The following is a 17,415-nucleotide window of genomic DNA, read 5'->3' on the forward strand; positions in this document are numbered from 1 at the left end:
TTACTAAAAAGGCGGATTTTGAGACATCCACAGTCTCCCGAGACAGGTTACCTCTCGATTAACTCTCTGAGGACGCAAACCCCTGTCTCCACATATTCGCTGGTTCAGCCTGCTTAAACACAAGGCAGACTCTGAGACAGGAGCCCTCCGGTCTCTCTTTCTGTGAAGGTTCAGACTCTCTTCCTGAGCTGACAGTGTAACAGGTTTCTCTCTCTTCCTCCCATCTGGCGCCTCCAGCCCTTCCAGAGGGACCCTGGTCGGCTGCTAGCTGCTCTGCTCCCACACCAAACAGGATTAGAGGGGACTGGAGTTTTTCAGAAAGCGGCAGGACCTTTCCCCATTTGTCACAGGCGGTTTCTAGAGATGTTTTTTTGATGGATAGTTAACCAGACTTTGGAACAGTAGCATTGGTCGCTCCACTAGTGTAATTTCACCATGAGCAGTGACGTTGGGGAGCTGTAATGCACCAGAGTGTTAGTTAATTTATATATAGGTGTGTACAGAATTCATTGTTCTATATACAGGGTAATAATGTTTAAACTAAAAAAAGTAATTGCCTTTCCTTCTTTTTCTAGTCTGCGCAGAAGCATTTAACCCAGATGAAGAAGATGATGAAACAGAACCAAGGGTGAGAGAATGAATATGATTCTAGCACAGTTTAATGGTATTCTGTTCAGAGAGGTGGGGTTAAACATATTTAGTGCTTATTTGTTTCCATAGGAAAAAATCCCATTTGCCAAGATTCATTGTTTCATAGATTTAATAACAATGAATGAATGCCATTGCCGATACAGTTTCAATGTTGTAACTAGTGGTTTTTTGAGCGTTTACTCCTAAGAATTGTGTGAAGGATAGTGGTAAGCTGCTGAACTGCAGTCAAAACTTGATCCCAACGGAAGTCGGTTTCAGGTAGCCGGCTCAAGGTTGACTGAGCCTTTCATCCTTCTGAGGTTGGTAAAATGAGTACCCGGTTTACTGGGGGTAAAGTGTAGACTGGGGAAGGCAATGGCAAACTACCCTGTAAACACAGTCTGCCTAGTAAATGTAACATGATGTAATGTCACCCCATGGGTCAGTAGTGACCCAGTTCTTGCACAGGGGACTGTCCTTACCTTTCTCTCTCTGAGGCTCAGAGGACATCTTATGAGCGGGTGTTTCCGTTCCTATGCTCAGGGATAGGCAGGTTCTTCAATCTTTTTAACTTCCTGTCCTGTACCGGAAACGCCCTCCCAGTTCTATTCCTGCCTCAGAGGGAAGAGCAGGCCTTTTTGCGAGCTCCTCAGCTACGCTCAAGATCCAAATCTTTCAACCTTATCCTCCCTGCTAACTCAAAATCCCTTCCTACCCTCGTCTGTCCTTTACCTCGTCTGGTCCTGTCTCCGTTTATTTTCGATCCTTCCCCCTGGTGCCGGTCCGTTTGTTCCCCGCACGGAGGAAAATGGCGGCGAGCGAGGAGCTGTCAGGAGAAGAGCTCCTCTCGGGGGATGAGGCGGTATCGACGGAGCTCCTGCCTTCCCGCCGAAATAACTCGGCGGGGGCGAGCGAAAAGAAGACGCGGCGGCAGCAAGGAACAGTGTCGGCCGCGGCGGCGGCGCAGCGGCACAAGTGAAAGCAGGCGGCTGCCGAGGGAGAGAAAAATGGCGCGAAACGTCCCCGCGCAGAAAAGATGGCCGCCGAGCCTCCCCGTTCGTCCCTGGAGGGTGACGAGGGTGAGGGGGAACAACCAGTCCGTAATGTCGGTCCCACGGGAAGCCTTACTACGGACGTCGGATCGGGTACAGTGCAATCCTCTCTTTCCCTTTTGACGGTGGGGGGGGGCGAGTGAACAGGGAATGCTAGAATTGATGCGCAGGGCTCTGCGTGAGGAGTTTGCCCTATTGGGCGAAATGTCTTCAAGAGGCCCTTCCAGCTCCCGGGCCTCCTCTCCCTCCAGGGGATCAGTTCAACTAGAGCCCCCAGTCCAAGGTCCCAGCACTGCCTGGCCAACTAAGGCGGCCAGAAAGGCCAGACCAACTCACCCTTCCAAGCCCATTTCTCAGGACCCCTCCTCTGGGGAAGAGGAGGAAAAAGAAGAAGGGGAATTTTCATCTGGAGAAGAGGGAGAGCAAGGTCAGGATCCTCATCCACGCTTGTTTGCGGGGGAGGATTATCAAGCCTTTTTATGTAAAGTAATGTCAGCCCTTGATCTTCACGAAGATGAAGACACGGATGCTATTAAGAGCAAGGCTAAATTCAGGGGTTCCAAGGAATTCTTTACCAGGTTACAAACCAAGTCATGTTCAGTGCCCTTCCCTGAGTATTTCGAAGACCTGGTAAAATCGGAATGGCAGAAGCCTATGTCCAGTAAACAGATACCAGCCTCTATTAAACGTTTATATTCTCTGGAGCCCAGAGGCATGTCACTCTTGAAGGTGCCATTGGTGGAAGCCCCTGTCACAGACCTTCAGTCCTCAGGCCTAATCTCTGAGGATGGAGCAGGCAGTATAAAAGATCCCCTTGATAGGAAGATTGATTTCGCTGCCAAGAAAGCTCACGAAGCGGCCGCCCTATCCATACAGGCATCGGCCACGTCCGCCTTAGTGGCAAGGGCCAGCATTATGTGGATTAGAAAAATCATTGAATTGCTACCACCAGGTAATAAAAGGATTTTAGACGGCCTGAAGCGTTTGTTAAAAGCCTCCAATTTCATGGCAGATGCTACGCTGGATTCCTTGTCTTTCACAGCTAGGTCCTTGGCGGCTTCCTCCGCTGTCAGGAGGGCTGCGTGGATTAGATCATGGTCAGCTGACTCTGGCTCAAAAGCTATACTCCTGGGCTATCCCTACGAAGGTGGTCGTTTGTTTGGGCCAAAGCTCGACGATATCCTTGTTGAAACCAAGGACAAAAAGAAAGCCTTGCCCAAGTACATCAGGAAGGATGGAAAACCGTCCTTCCCGCACTCCTTTCGTCCCTTTAGAACTTCCCACTTCATGGCACGCCCCAGATCCGATGGAAGAAGAACCTCCTGGAGCTCTGGACGGGGATCCTTCAGAAAAGGATCCAGGTTTGGCAAGGGCAACCAGTTTGGTGGACAGGGAGTGGACAAACCTGCAAGATTTGGAGATAGGCAAGGAAAACAGTGACTACAGCCTGGCTCCGGTGGGGGGGCGTCTTCAATTCTTCGCCAAGGTATGGACCTCCTCAACAACAGACAATTGGTCACGTCAACTGATTTCCCAAGGCTACAAGATAGAATTTCAAACTCTTCCACCAAACCGATTTCTGAATTCTCCAGTGTCGCACAATCAGGAGAAGGTGCTGCGTACGCAAAGGGCCATTCAACACTTGTTGGACATTCACGCCATACAACATGTTCCAAAATTAGAGCAGCACACCGGGGTTTACTCCTTCTTTTTTACAGTGCCAAAAAGGAACGGCGACTGGAGTGCCATTCTAGATTTAAAGTTCCTCAATCGTTTTGTCTACAAAAGGCATTTCAGAATGGAAACTCTCCGCTCCATAGTGGAAGCCCTTCGCCCACAAGCGTACTTGACGTCACTAGATTTGAAGGAAGCGTACCTGCATATCATGATACATCCGTCACATCGCAGGTACCTTCGATTCACTCATGGCCATCTACACCTTCAATTCCGGGCACTACCTTTCGGACTTACATCAGCTCCGAGAGTGTTCTCCAAGGTCCTCGTCAACCTTGTGGCAATCCTGAGGGAGCAGGGGATCCACATTTTTCCCTATCTCGACGACATCTTGGTGAGTGCTCCGTCGGAGTTGACCTCGAGACAACACACAGAGAAGGTTATTTCAATCCTGACCCAACACGGCTTTATCGTCAACATGTCCAAGAGCCTGACCACACCTTCACAGAAGATTCACCATCTGGGAGCAATCATAAACACGGTGCAGAACAAGCTGTTTCTCCCAAAGGACAAAATGACTACCTTACAGATGCTAGCCAAGACTACCAGAAGTGCGAAATCAGCTGGCCTCTCAACCTTGGTCAGGCTTCAAGGCCTTATGGTGGCTTGTATAGACTTGGTTCCTTGGACACGGCTACACATGAGGGACCTTCAGTGGTTCCTCAAACCCTTCCAAATTCAAATAATCCAGAAAAAGAACCCACGTCTGCTACTTACATCGCAGGTCAAGGACAGTCTCCTGTGGTGGACCAAGAAGACCAACCTGTCAAGGGGCCTTCCCTACATTACGGCCTCATCAATTCAGTTATTCATAGATGCGAGTCTACAGGGTTGGGGGGCCACTATTCAGAATCATTTTGCCCAAGGTCGGTGGACACGGCCGGAAACCCGCATGCATATCAACAGACTGGAGCTGAGGGCTGTCCACAAAGCCCTTCTCGAATTCCAACCGATAGTCGAAGGACTGCATATTCTGGTGAGAACAGACAACGTTTCCACCAAAGCCCACATAAACAGGCAAGGAGGGTCTCGTTCCTCCTCCCTCCATGCGGAATTCTTGACTATCCTCAATTGGGCGGAAAAGCACCTCGCCTCCCTAAAAGCCGAACACATACAGGGTGTTCTGAACCAACAAGCCGACTGGCTGAGCAGGCAGCAAGTGGACGAAGGGGAGTGGGCCCTGAACAGGGACATTTTTCTGACCGTCCACATGAGGTTCGGGAATCCGACAGTGGACCTCTTTGCCTCTTCAAAAAACAGACAACTAAAAAGATTTTTCTCCGGTTCTTGGATCCCGAGGCAAAAGGGATAGACGCCCTGGAGTCTCCTTGGCCGAAGGAAAAACTCTACGCCTTTCCACCGCTTCCGATATTGCCAAAAGTCCTCAGGAAGATTCGGAGGGAAAGGGCTCACGTCGTGCTGATTGCACCCCATTGGCCCAGGCGCCCTTGGTTTCCGACGCTAAAAGAACTATCCGTCCAACAACCATGGGAATTGCCAGTGACAGAGGACCTTCTACATCAAGGCCCCATTTTACATCCAGACCCAGCGTGGTTAAGACTGACCGCCTGGGACTTGAAAGGCAACGGATGTTAAGTCTGGGATATTCCACGGAGGTGGTATCGACTATGTTGGAAGCCCGAAAATTGTCCACAAAACGCATCTACAACTTCACGTGGAAAGCCTTCGTCCGGTGGTGTGACAGAAAACATCTGGACCCACTAAATATTTCAACGGCGAATTTACTTCATTTTCTACAGGATGGCCTGAATCAACACTTGAAGGCATCCACTCTACGAAGACAAGTGGCGGCTATAGCCACAGTAATTACACACCTCGACGGATACGTTACGACTCGACATCCACACATTGTCACCTTTCTTAAGGGAGTTTCTTATTTGTCACCCCCGGTATTACACAGATTTCCTACATGGCGCCTGAATGTGGTTCTGAAAGCCTTGACACATTCACCTTTTGAGCCGTTAAGGGACGTGCCCTTGTCCTACCTACGCATGAAGGTACTCTTCTTGGTGGCGGTGACTTCTGCCAGAAGGGTTTCGGAGTTGAGGGCCCTATCGTCAAGAGACAGTCTTTGTGTCTTTCATGCTGACAAAGTCGTTCTTCGTCCAGACCCAACATTCATACCAAAGGTGAATACCAGCTTTCACAAACAGCAGGAACTGGTGTTACCATCCTTCTGCCCTAACCCGCGTCATCCCAAAGAGAAAAATTGGCATTCCTTGGACGTCAAAAGAGCATTAAGAATTTATCTAAAATGCACTAAATCCTTCAGGAGGTCGGAGGCACTTTTCATATCCATATCTCCTCCTAATAAGGGTCTCAAAATGTCAGACCCTTCGATCAGCAGGTGTATCAAGCAGTGCATACAACTCTGCTATCAACACGCTGGCATTCCCTGTCCTCAAGGAATAACGGCTCATTCAGTACGGAGTGCCTCTACCTCTGCGGCCTTTGACACCCAAGCTTCAGTGGAGGAGATATGCAAGGCAGCGACGTGGTCAACCTCATCTACCTTCGTTAGGCATTACAAAATTGACGCCTACGCTTCCGCAGATGCCTCATTTGGAAGGAGAGTGCTTCAGCAAGTGGCGAATGATGCTTGACCCACCCGGAAGTTACAGCTCTTGAACATCCCGCTCATAAGATGTCCTCTGAGCCTCAGAGAGAGAACGGAGCCTTGGCTTACCTGTGAGGGCTCCTTCTTCTCTGAGGGAAGAGGACATCTTGCCCGCCCAGGGCGAAGTTAAAGCGCCAGTCAAGCACCAAGATGAATAATTGGAACTCCTCGCCACTGAATCCATTTACTCCTTACCTGATGTTCTTACCCGAGTTTATAACATTTTCATGTTGTACTTGTTGATTCTTGTTGTACAATCGTTGATCAACCTTAGTTCAGCACTGGTTGATTACACTGTTTGTTCTATGTTTGTTGTGTTTACTATGTTTTTTCTGTCCTCTTATTCTACTTTGGAAGTCCTCGAACTGGGAGGGCGTTTCCGGTACAGGACAGGAAGTTAAAAAGATTGAAGAACCTGCCTATCCCTGAGCATAGGAACGGAAACACCCGCTCATAAGATGTCCTCTTCCCTCAGAGAAGAAGGAGCCCTCACAGGTAAGCCAAGGCTCCGTTTTAAGCTGAGTGAGGGGATAAAACAACAAATACGTACAATGAAATCTAAAACATCAGACTATGAATTTGCCTGATTAGCTGTGCAAGTCAAATCAAAACAAAGCTAAAATTCTTATTTAGATGTGTCCTATCACATGGTATGGGGAATATTGTAATCACCAGTCTGATGTGATGCTACAGAGAGTAACTTGTCTTTCCAAAGCAGAAATTTACTCCCCAAAAATGGCTTGCTATTTTCTGATGCGAGTAAGTGCTATTCACTTAGGAAATTTACATTGTCCTTTCTACAACAGTGCATTCAAGGTGGCTTAGAAAAGCTATTATTAAAGCAGATAAATAAATCTAAAAGCAGCAAGTAATTTATTGTAAAAAGATTTCAAAAGAAATTCAAAGCAGCATAAATGATATAGAAACAACATGAAAGAAAACAGAATATAAATCTTTCAAATGAGTACACGTTTCTGGTTTTATCTGGCTAAGGGCCGTAAATAAACAATCTGAATCTATTTCAAATATACAGATTTTGAGAACATCCTAAAACGGAATATTTTTTTTTGTTCATATTAGTATGGTGTAAAAATCATTGAACAGTGTGGCTGAGCAGATTCCTAAAGTTGTAGTAGGTTTAGGATTTGATCCTTCCTGGAGATTAGGTTAGAACAGTGGTTCCCAAACCTTTCGGGCCACCGCCCCCTTGGTTCCACAGACTCAACCCCAGCGTCCCCTACCCTATCCTATAAAAAGCATTATTCAAAGTAAGGGTTTGCATGACACACTAAAGAAGATAATAACAATAAAATTTCAAAACAGTAACTATTAATTACAAATCTATTCAAAATCAATTTAAAACTTTTTAGTTGAAATGTATTCAGCAAAACTGATGAACTTGATCCAGTGGTACCAGCTCTTCGAAGTCTGGAAAAAAAATTCTGATAGTTTCCACCAAATTTGCCAGCATGGTGCCATAGCTTGATCTATTGTAAATTAGTGAACAAACAGTTGAAGGGGCCCACCTCTAGCGCCCCCCTGCTGCCCCTTTGCCTCTTATTGCCCCCCAGGTAACCCTCCCAGGGGGTGGTACTGCCTACTTTGGGAACCACTGGGTTAGAAGATCTTCTGGTGAAGTTGATGTACTTTGACACTGTAGAATCATAGACGTGGAGAGGGAACAGGCAACTCCTTTTCACACTTCTTTTTTTCCATCCCTCCCACACCCTGTAGAAACTAAACAGTACCAAGAGAAAAGCCTATCTGCGTGGGTGGCTTGGAACCCCCCCCCTCACGTTTTTGGTGGGAGTGGGCGGGGGTTGGAATTAAATCTTACCTATAATTGTACGCTTCTGGGCTCTAAGATTACATCCAGGTACTTAAAGTTTCTAAGTTTCTTGGTCGCTTTTCATATCCTTCACGTTTACGCCTCTGGGCTCAGAACTCTCTGAAAGCTCATGTAGGAATAAATGTTGTTAGTATTCAGGATGCCACTGGACTTCTACGAAGTCAGCCAGCCACTTAGAGAACCATTTCTAAGTGTCAGGGTCAAATTTACAGATTCAAACTGGTTTTCAGTGCCCATTGGAAGTTCCTTGCAACAAGATTTGATCCAACGAGGAGTCCAAGGCAGCAGGGACCTTGTTTAGGTTGCAGACTCCAGTGTAATCAGGTGTCATAATCATCCCTATATTAAAACCATTTAAATCTGTTTGAAAGACATCCAAACCACTTGGTGCCATAATCACAATTATATATTGGAGGCCTTCTGGAAAAGGTGGTTTGAAATTTCAATAAAGGGCTTTCAAATAAGAGGATTACCGTATCTCAGTGAAGAGAGAATTCCATAATTTGTGGGCCGTAGCTGTAGAAGTCCTTCTGTGAGTACTCAGCAGACCCCGTGAGAGTGTACCACTGGGTGATCTCAACATCTGGGCAAGTTCATATAGGCAAAGGTGTTCCTTCAGATAATTCATACCCAAACCATTTAGGGCTTTAACTGCCTGTGAAATTTTCAAATGCCACTGTTATAATATTTATTCTTTTCAAGCAAAGATCTTCATTTTTTAGAGTGATTTGTAGGTGCATGGAATGTACTGTGGTTGCTCAATGCTAATTTCTTTGTATTAGGGTATAGTAAAACAATGTCCAGATTTACAGTGAGATTGTACACTTAAACTTTCGTTGTTGTTTTTTCTTTGTCACAGCATTTCTTGCTTTATCATGTTTTGCAGATAGTTCATCCCAAAACAGATGAGCAGAGGTGCAGATTGCAGGATGCATGTAAAGACATCCTCCTTTTCAAAAACCTAGACCAGGTAGCTTGCTTGTAGTGTTTACATAGTATTAATTCAATCTTTTATCATCTCAGTTGATGGCAACCTAATAACTGGAAAAACTGTGATGTGCATATACATGTGTCTACTGATCTAATTCAGAGGTCTGCAACCCTATTGAGCCTGTGGGTACTTTTGGACATCGGAGAGGCAGTAGTGGGTGCTACCACAAAATGACTGCCATGGGGGTAAGGCCTGTAAAAAAAAAAAGTCTGCTGCATGGATAAGGGGCAATCTCAAAATGCTAGAAGGTTTCACAGAATGTTGGGAAGTCACAAGCCAAATGTTCTCCTACAGTAGAGGCAACCATAGCAACTTCTACGATAAGGCAAGACAGTAGCCTCAGGCAGATTTTGGGGTGTTGGGGATCAACGGAAGCAGGTGTTGGGAAACCAGCTTTCTCAGCCTGAGAGCTGCTGCCTGTTTCAGTAGATACTTTCAAGGTAGATGGGTCAGTCGTCTGACTCTGTACAGGACCGTTTCATATGTTAAATTGATCAGCATCAGATATGAAAGAAAATCTCCTTTAGAGTGGCTCCATCTCTAAAATTTCCCATCAGTCCTCAGTGCAAATCTGTTTTAGCTTTGGTGGAATACACTGGGAAATTATTTTAAACTGTTCTCTGCTAACACAGCCCTGACCTGGATAGCCCAGGCTAACCTGATCTCATCAGAAGCTAAGCAGGGTCAGCCCTGGTTAGCATTTGGATGGGAGACCACCAAGGAATACCAGGGTTGCTAGGCAGAGGAAGGTACTGGCAAACCACCTCCTTCCTTGAAAACCCTATTGGGTTGTCATAAGTCAGCTGTGACTTGATGGCACTTTACACATGCACACACACACACATTAACACAGTGAGACACATTAACTCCTATTTTTTGAGCATGTTGCAACATACCATTCCCAACATTTTTGTCCCATTTTTGCCTTTTGAAACTTTGCCATTAATAACTGGTATACTTGTCTAATTTTGGTTCTTGCAGGAAAATTAGTTTTTTTAAAAGGTATAATTTGTAGTCTGAAAATATGTGAATAGTTCAGGTTGACTGGAATTCTTCTTTCTTCTAAAAAAAATTACTTAATCCAAAGTAAGTAATTATGATTTTCCCAAATCGGAGTGTAGAAAAATGATTCCTGAGGGGAAATTTACAGACGAGTTTGGTCCCCACAATCCAGGGGCTCGAAGATCATGGGATCTCCTTCTCCTAGGAGCCATTTCCAGTCCTCGGAAAGTTTATTCCTGGGATTGTGGGACTTTTGTGTCCTAATAGCTGCACTGGTGGGGCAGCTGGAGTAGGGAAGAGAGAAGGGAGCAAAATCCCTCCTTTCTTTTTCAGTGAGTGATTCTCCTTTCATGCAAGATCCCTCTGGATCTCAAAAGTATTTTAAAGCTAAGCATTAATTTTATTTGGTGTAAAAAGAAACCATTTATTGACTTTTGCCAGTCTTTTATGGTCTTTTCAACACCAGTAAAACTCAACATTTGAAATGAGGCGTACACTGATGACTATTAAAGAACTTTTGGCAATTCTTTCTCCCTTCCTATGTCTAGACAGTTGGATAGTCCTGGGGGATAGCTTAGCTCACCTCTGAGATGGATTCCTTTGAAGTAGCTGTGTGTGAGATTCCGTTCCCCTATTTGTACAGTTAGACTGGAGAACCATTTTACAGTGCTGCTAGAAAAATTGCATTCGCATCTAAATGATTAAAAAAAAATCAAGACTGTATATCCTCGTTTGTTTCTTGATACCTAAGATTTATTGCTGATGTACTTCAGACCTAGGCTAGCTGGGATGTCAAAGGCAAATAAACTAATAATAGAATAACGAAAACATGAGAAAAGGAAGTATCATTGTGGGTTGACAAACTGCGTGTACAGAGAGAAGTGAGCAGCCTTTGTCTCATATTTTCGAGTAGATTTCTCCACAGGTTGTGTCGCACCAACCAACGTGCCCAGTGTATTCACAGCTTGTCATTGTTATATTGCCTCTTTCTGATACTTTACTGAAATTATGCTTTGCTTTAAGGCCTTGTGTATTGTGGCTTTATGTATTATCGGCATTTAAAATAGTGGATTTTCGGCTGTTACACTGGGAGGGGCTGTGGCTCAGTGATAGAGCATCTGCTTGGCATGCAGAAGGTCTCAGGTTCAATCCCCGGCATCTCCAGTTAAAGGGACTAGGCAGGTAGGTGATGTGAAAGACCCCTGCCTGAGACTCTGGAGAGCCACTGCCAGTCAGAGTAGACAGTACTGACTTTGATGGACCAAGGGTCTGATTCAGTAAAAGGCAGCTTCATATGTACAAAACTTTTGGAAAGAGTGGCCCAAGGGTCTTTGTTCACTTACTTTCTTGGAGCCCTTCCATTGGAGGTCTGGTATCAGAATTACTGTTTGCGTGATTAAGTTAATCTTGTAGCTGGTGTTGGGTGAAATGGTAGAAGACCCACACTTTAAGGATTGTGCCTCTCACTGCTGTTAACAGGAGATCTTAATCTGATCTGTTAGACTAAATAAACTATAGAACCCTGTTTATTATTCAGCCAATTACAAATTTTGCCTACGGAACCCTTTCAACACTTTTGTTAATAGAATTAGTCCTGCCGACTGACTTCTATTGGAATTTCAAGCTACTGCCAGCTATCTTGAAATGTTAACTCTGTAGTCTTAGCAAACTGCCAAAAAGACGTTTGACAAGACCAGAACACTGTTTGGTGGCATTTTAATAGTTGTTGTGCTATTAGGACCCGAAAACTTCAGTCACATACATCTCCTGTGTTGCCATGTTAGTGGCCTTGTTCACCAGTCTGCTAGAATCTTTGGGAAGAAAAATGGCAGCTTTAAGGTGACTATGTGGAGCATCAGTCTGAAAACAGTTTATATTAATTGGTTCTTGTAGGTTATCCGGGCTGTGTGACCGTGTTAACCTCTTGTACTGAGTGCAATATTTTTTAAATTTGTTAGGAAATTTATGACAATTCATGTTCTTCCTCCTACGGGTAGTTGGGAACAAGAGATGATGAAAAAAGTTACAGCATGATCCTTTGCGGTCAGTAAGCCTCACTGAGCTCAGTGAAACTTACTCCTAAGTAAGTGTACATAGAGTTGCAGCCTTAGGCTGTTGGAGTCCTGATAACAGATGTGAATCTGGCAGACTGGAAAGCTCACATGTCATAGCTGATGACTTACAAAGTGTGATTGACTTCAGAACAGAAGTACAGTGTAAATTGGCTGGAATGTGAAACTGCCCCTGAAAGCTTTCAGGGATCACGTTGAGGTTGGCATGTTCTTATCAGCATGAACAAGGTAGCCACCAAGGCTTATCTCATCTGGTGGCTGGAAGGGGCCATGGCTCACTGGTAGAGCATCTGCAATGTCAAGTAGGAGGTGATGTGAAAGATCTCTGACTGAGATCACAGAGTATTGCTGCCAGTCAGAGTAGGCAATATGGACAGGGTTGACCTTCACAAGTTCACATGGTTGGAAGAGACCACCTTGGTAGGCCAGTGATCTGACTCACTATAGGCTGCTTTATCTGTTCATGTGAAGGCATGCAGTTGTCCTCTGTCCATCAGAGGACAGAACATATGGCAGAACAACCTGCAGTCCTTCCAGGCCAGTCTTCTAGGGGATGTGACCAAAAGGATATTAGAGTAGGATGGCCATCAAGAGCTTGGGGTGGACCCTGGACAAGGTAGTCTTTGCACAGGTGATACAACAGTAGTCCTATTATGCTACTACAGAGAGCACACAGAGAGCAAAATAGCACTCCCCAAGATTGAGGGAACAGAAACCATATTGGATTTTTGGCTAGAAGGGCTGGTGTATGTTTTTGCTGATTGATGTAATCTTGAGGGTGCTGAGGAGGATGAAGGAAGCTAAAGATAAAGGTAATCCTAGTCGTCCCACATTGGTCACAATGTACCTGGTTCCTGGACCTGCTTGTGCTGTCCATACATCTATACTGGAGACTGCCCAGGATACAGGGACCTGTTGCCGAAGGGCCTGGTCTTCTACCTCAAGTTGAAAATATTCTGGTTGATTCCTTAATGACTGAGCAGAAGTAGTCAAGAGAAATTGTGGCGGGAGCACCCTGGGCTGTGGAGAGCTATGTATTCTCACATCTGCTGCATCTTTAAGAAAGAGGCTTTGGCTAATCCGCCAATAATCCACAGAGTTCCCACATGCAGTCTGAACTGTGGCTGCTCACAATCCTCCTTTGAAGCCCACCTTAAGACAGCCTTTCTTGTAGCTATCACCTCATTGTGCAGGGTCTCAGCGATGGCAATACTGTTGTCCAACGCAGACATGTATATTTTCCATGGGGGCAAATTGGTCCTCTATCTGGACCCTGCCCTCATGCCCAAGGTTAATTCAGTTTTCCACTACTTGGAAGAGATGGTACTTGCATCATTTTGTCACATCCCAGCCGCATATGGCATAAAGCCAAACATTAGGAGGCCTTTGGATTCTACCTGGACAGGACAGCAGGAGCTCACAGGTTGGAAGTTCTGTTCTTTGTCCTTCCAGGGGATAGTTCATGAGTAAAAAACATCTAAGGCTTCATTGTCTAGGGGTGGAAGTGGTTGTTTATTCACAGCTTAAAAGCTGTGCAGAAACAGCCCCTTCAAGGGATCAGAGTGCACCCTTTGAGAGCACGTCCGCATCTGTAGAAGAGATCTTTAGGGCGGTGATATTGGTACTGGTGTATCCCTTCATAGAATACTACACTGTGGGCTCCTTCTTGTCTAGATAGATGGATGCTGCAGAGGAGTCTACCATTTTAAATCATCCGGATTTCTTCCCTTAGACTTACTTCTGCGAGATCTGACTGAATTTTCAAGCTTCCACTTATTAGAATCTGATGAATAAAGAGCAGCCATGTGTAATTATGGATAACCCTGAACATAGATTCTGCTTCCGAAAAGTTCAGTACAATTGGGGCATTGAATTCAAAGACAGCTTGTCCCAGTTAGTTGAAACAATTAATTCCCAGAGTCAAACCTAGAATGACAAGAATTCTTCTTGGATGCGTCACGGCACAGAGTGGTAAGAGATGAAGAACATCACGGCACAAGAGCTAATTACCGCATGAATATTTTATGTTTGGGCAATACATTATCTAAAGCTTAAGTGACAATTAAAAGAGTAGATCGAACTTCATGTTCATTCAAACTGACAAAGGTTAATGGAGGGGAAATTGCCACCTGGATTCTTCATTGTGGAACGGTAGAACAGAACACGAGCCCTGTTGGATTAGACCACAGGTCATTTAGTCCAGCATCCTGTTTGCCACAGTTGGAAAAGGTCATCAGGTTCACCCAACCAAATGCTCATGGGAAGTCCACAAAGGGGCAAGAAAAAGGCTATTTTCCTACAGTGATGTTTCCCTCCAGCAACTGATATTGTCTGGCACATTGCCTGTGACCGCAGAGGTTCCCTTTAGCTATCGTAGTAGCTGTTGATAGACAGATATTTGAAGATAAGTCTAATACCCCCTTTAAAGCTATTGTTAGTGGTCATTTACCATACCTTTTGGCACCAAATCCCATAGTTAATTATGCATGTGCATAAGAATTTGCTAGTCCTGATCCAACTAGTCATCAATTTCATTAGGTAACTCCAAGTTCTAGTATTATGGGAAAGCAAGGAGTTCTCTCAGTCCACTTGCTCCACAACATGCATAATTTTATAAACATCTGTCATGTTCTTTCTCTGTCTTCTTTTCCCCATACACTAAAGCCTCAAATGCTTAGTCTCTAATCTCTTTATCAATTTGATAGCTCTACTTTGTACCGGTTTTGGCTTTTTAGTATGCTAATATTCCATTCCATGGAATTGGCCCTTTTTCTGTACATTGAGTCGACTTTCACTGAGATACCCATCATCATCCCAAGGTCTTGCCTGATTAGTCTCTGTATTTCAGGCCTTATTAGTGTATATGTGAAGTTAAAAGCTTTGTCCCGGTATGCATTTCTTTATGCTTATTTTGAATCTTATTTACCATGTTCTTGACCACTCATCTAACTTTAAGAGACTTTTTTGGAGCTTTATGCAGTCATTTTGGATTTGCTGAATAGCTTGGTGTTCTCTCCAAGCTTGCCACCCCACTATTCACCCTGATGCCAGATAATTTATGAAGGAAACTTAAGGCTCACTGGCCATGAACTGGGAAATGAAGGGCATCAGCCATCTCATATTGATGCCCTGTCTCCTTATTCTGATGAGCACCTTCAGAATTCTGTGTTCTTCCCTACTTTATGTCACATTCTTTGCCACATTCCTAGACAGCCCACAACTATATACAAGTAGAGTATATAATCCCTTATTCAGATTGTAATGGCCTTTGGCTATATACAATTTGTTCCATACTGTACTGTGAATAACTCCTGCGTTTTGAGGTGTGGCGTCATGTTGGCTCAAAAACTTTAGGATTTTGGAGCATTTTGGTTTTCGGATTTTCGAATAAGGGATACTCAACCTGTATAGCCTAATTCTCTCTCTGTGTGTGTGCCTCCTCTCCCTTTCCCTCCCATTTGCAAACTCTGCTCTCTTTCCTTTAAGCTGTGTTCTTTCCTACTTTACGTCACATTCTTTCCCACATGCAATGTTCATTGAATGTAGGTGATCCTAGACAACCTATGACTGTATACAGGTAGAGTATCCCTTATCCAGACATCCCATATCCGGATTGACCTGAAAACTGGACCCTTCGAGCCAGCATGCAGGCATATCCATGCTGCCTGCTTTCAATGTTTCCTCTCACCAAAACAAACAAACAAACAAACAAAAACAAAAAACAGTGTACACTGCATCGTAGGTAGAGACTGAAAGTCTGCCGTTGTTTGTTTGTTTGTTCGTTGTTGCTCTTGTTTAACAGCTGATACAAGTATTCTGGTGAGATAGTTACACCTTTGCTTTCTGATGGGTCAATGTACACAAAATTATTAAAAATATTGTTTAAAATTACGTTCAGGCTATGTGTAAAACGTGTATACAAAACATAAATGAATTTGGGCCCCATCCCCAAGATATTTCATTATGTATATGCAAAAAAATCCAAAATATTCCAATATACGGAAAGATCCGAAATACATCCCACTTCTTGTCCCAAGCAGTCCAGATAAGGGATACTCAACCTGTACAACTCACCTTTCAGGTCTTGCTTGAGTTAACAAATTTATTAGTGTGTGTAGCATCTCTGATGTCCATGAATGACAGATCCTTGAATAGTGTCAAAAGCCTGAACTGTTCAGAATGGATTTCCACAAGCCCTGTCCTCTTTGGCTTTGCTCATTCATATATAAATTTGCATGCTCTAAGCAAGGAATTGTTGCTCAGATGTCCTTCCTGCAAGGGAGCATTTCACCTCTTGGCACATGCACCAAAAAAGAGGGATGAGTGCCTTTCCCACTCTGTTCTCTTCTGAGCACTTCACCTTTAGTAGCTCCGTGTTTGTTTTCTGGAGGAATTACCTCAGATTTTTTTTTCTTCCTTCTAGCTTTAAGCTGCCATTCTTGTGAATAACAACAACAGTGTCATCTGTGCCATCACACAATCTGTCCTCCTTCCACACTTCTGGCCTCTCTTATTGATGTAGGCATGCAATGCTGAGGGCCATTAAGCATCTGTTGGTGGGGGGTAGCAAAACAGGAGATTATTGGGAAGTTGGCCCACTCAAACCCCGATAGCTGCTTATACCCTGTAGGCAGGGGAGCATTTGGATCAGGCAAGAACTTCACAATGATTTATTCCCCATTTAATTACTTGCTGGCCTCCGGCTTATGAAAACGAATATAGAATGTGAATGCTGATCATTCAAAGAAGAAGAAAACACACACCAGAAAACAGTAAAACAAAGCTATGACCAAAACCAAATTGAAAATCATCATTAAAAAAAAAAGTGTAGTAGTGTAGGAATCCCTAATATTTTTCATCCTGCAGGCACCTTTGGGATTCTGACACAGGTTGGTGGGGGCAACCACAAAATGGCTACCACAGGAGGCCGAGCCAATGACAGAATGACTGTTGTTGAAGGTAGAGCCAACCACAAAATGTCAGGGAGTGAGGTTATGCAGTAGTCTGATAGTAATTCTCACATTTCAGGCACATTTCCCCTTATTTTTCCCCTCAGCACCCAAATAAACTCATTCCCTGATTAACGACTGAGGTTTTTTATTTCACTCAGCACATGCTTAGGTGCTGTTTAGCAAAGTTGCTTTTGAGGCAAATCAAGGGTTAACATTGGCCTGCGTTTTTTTCCTCTGCTGGTAGCTTATGCAGTGCTACCCAGAGAATGCCAGGGCCCCAATTCCCTGGGGTTTGGAGGAGCAATTTCTTGGTTTGATAGGTGTGATATTCTCCTTTCCCCCCTCCCTTTCCAGTTCTCCAGTGATTTGGGACCCCTGAGTTTGTCACAGAGGTCAATGCATAAAAAGAAAAAAAAAGTTACTAGGTGCAATATAATATTCTTATTTCAGAATACAACTTCTTTTTTACAGGGTCTTCTTCCGTAAACTTAAACC

The 17,415-nt window shown here is 44.4% G+C and overlaps 1 protein-coding gene across 1 annotated transcript in view; it reads left to right on the forward strand.

Moving 5' to 3' along the window:
- Window positions 1–17,415, forward strand: part of PRKAR2A (protein kinase cAMP-dependent type II regulatory subunit alpha) — a 141,081-nt gene that overhangs the window by 92,159 nt on the left and 31,507 nt on the right. The window contains exons 3-4 of the mRNA XM_056861515.1: window positions 576–628; window positions 8,790–8,873. Of these exons, the coding sequence (XP_056717493.1) occupies window positions 576–628; window positions 8,790–8,873 (137 nt within the window). The remainder of the gene's footprint in view (window positions 1–575; window positions 629–8,789; window positions 8,874–17,415) is intronic.

This window comes from Euleptes europaea, chromosome 1, assembly GCF_029931775.1.
Source record: "Euleptes europaea isolate rEulEur1 chromosome 1, rEulEur1.hap1, whole genome shotgun sequence".
NCBI classification, from domain to species: domain Eukaryota; kingdom Metazoa; phylum Chordata; class Lepidosauria; order Squamata; family Sphaerodactylidae; genus Euleptes; species Euleptes europaea.